This window comes from Vigna radiata, chromosome 6, assembly GCF_000741045.1.
Source record: "Vigna radiata var. radiata cultivar VC1973A chromosome 6, Vradiata_ver6, whole genome shotgun sequence".
Taxonomy (NCBI): Eukaryota; Viridiplantae; Streptophyta; class Magnoliopsida; order Fabales; family Fabaceae; genus Vigna; species Vigna radiata.
Window position 1 is genome coordinate 1,303,374 of NC_028356.1, and position 1,324 is coordinate 1,304,697.

General features: G+C 36.6%; 1 protein-coding gene across 1 annotated transcript in view; it reads left to right on the plus strand.

Moving 5' to 3' along the window:
• The first annotated feature begins 49 nt into the window (after window positions 1–49).
• The window catches only part of LOC106763208 (probable LRR receptor-like serine/threonine-protein kinase IRK), a 3,053-nt gene continuing 1,778 nt past the window's right edge, over window positions 50–1,324 (plus strand). Inside the window, exons 1-2 of the mRNA XM_014647416.2 lie at window positions 50–410; window positions 554–1,321. Coding sequence (XP_014502902.1) covers window positions 62–410; window positions 554–1,321 — 1,117 coding nt within the window. The 5' untranslated portion in view covers window positions 50–61. The remainder of the gene's footprint in view (window positions 411–553; window positions 1,322–1,324) is intronic.

Consider the following 1,324-nt stretch of genomic DNA (forward strand, 5'->3'; position numbering starts at 1 on the left):
AAATGTTCATCTTTGATTATTTAGCCATATATGCACATTTTTCCTTTAAACAGAGTTAGATATGGAGTCATGGGTGGGGTGGTTGCTTCTTCTATCTTTCCATATGTTGTTCTTTCACTTCTCATTCTCTCATTCCTTATGTCATCCTCACGATAAACTTGTCTTGCTCCAATTCAAAACCTCTAATACTTTTTCTTTTGAGTCAGTAAAGACCTCTCCCTCTTATACTGTTGCCACTGATGCTTTTTTTCCTTATGCTGAATGCAGTGATAGCTACTATTGTGGTAATGTTGATCTAAAGACAGTAACATGGGAAAATGGAACAGATTGTTGTTCATGGGCTGGGGTTACTTGCCATCCCATTTCTGGTCGTGTCATAGGCCTCAATGTCTCATGCAGTGCCCTTTATGGTAAAATCCTTCCGAACAATACTTTTTTCTATCTTTCTTATCTCTAATCATTTAATCTTGCTTTCAATTATTTTAACTTTCATCTCTCTTTGGTGGAATTATAAGTCTCACACACCTCAATTTGTCTGATTGTATCTTTCAAGGTGAAATTTCTTCTCATATCTCACAACTTTCCAAATTAGAATCACTTGATCTCTCTCATAATACGGGGTTAACGTGGAAAGAAAGCAGTTGGAAGAATTTTCTCCAAAACGCAACATTTTTAAAGGAGCTTATTTTGGATGATGTAGATATGACTCAAAGTTCAATGAGGCCTCTCAATCAGTCTACCTCTTTAGTAAGTCTTAGTCTGAGTAACACTGGAGTACGAGGAAACTTGAAAAATGGCATCTTATGCTTACCAAAACTTCAACAATTGCACTTGTCATATATTCGTCACAGTCTCAATGGCCACCATCTTCCCAGTTTGAGTTGCAGTGCTGCTTCTCTCTCTATATTGGATCTTTCATATAATTATTTTGAGGGGTCAATCCCTGTCTTTTTCTCCAACCTCACACATCTTACTTTCCTTGATCTCTCACATAACATCTATCTCAACGGTTCAATTCCCTCCTCCCTCTTATCCCTTACGAGTCTAACTTTTCTGGATCTTGGATTCAATCAATTCAGTGGCCAAATCCCAAATGTCTTTCTTCAGTCAAATAGTTTTGAAAAACTAGATTTGAGTCATAACAATGTAGAAGGTGAGCTACCATCAACACTTTTAAATCTTCAACACCTCATTCTCTTGGATCTTTCAATGAATAAATTGAGTGGTAGAATTCCATTGTCAATTCTAAATCTTCAATATCTCGTTTTCTTAGATCTTTCACATAATAGATTGGAGGGTCCTCTGCCTAACAAAATAACAAGTC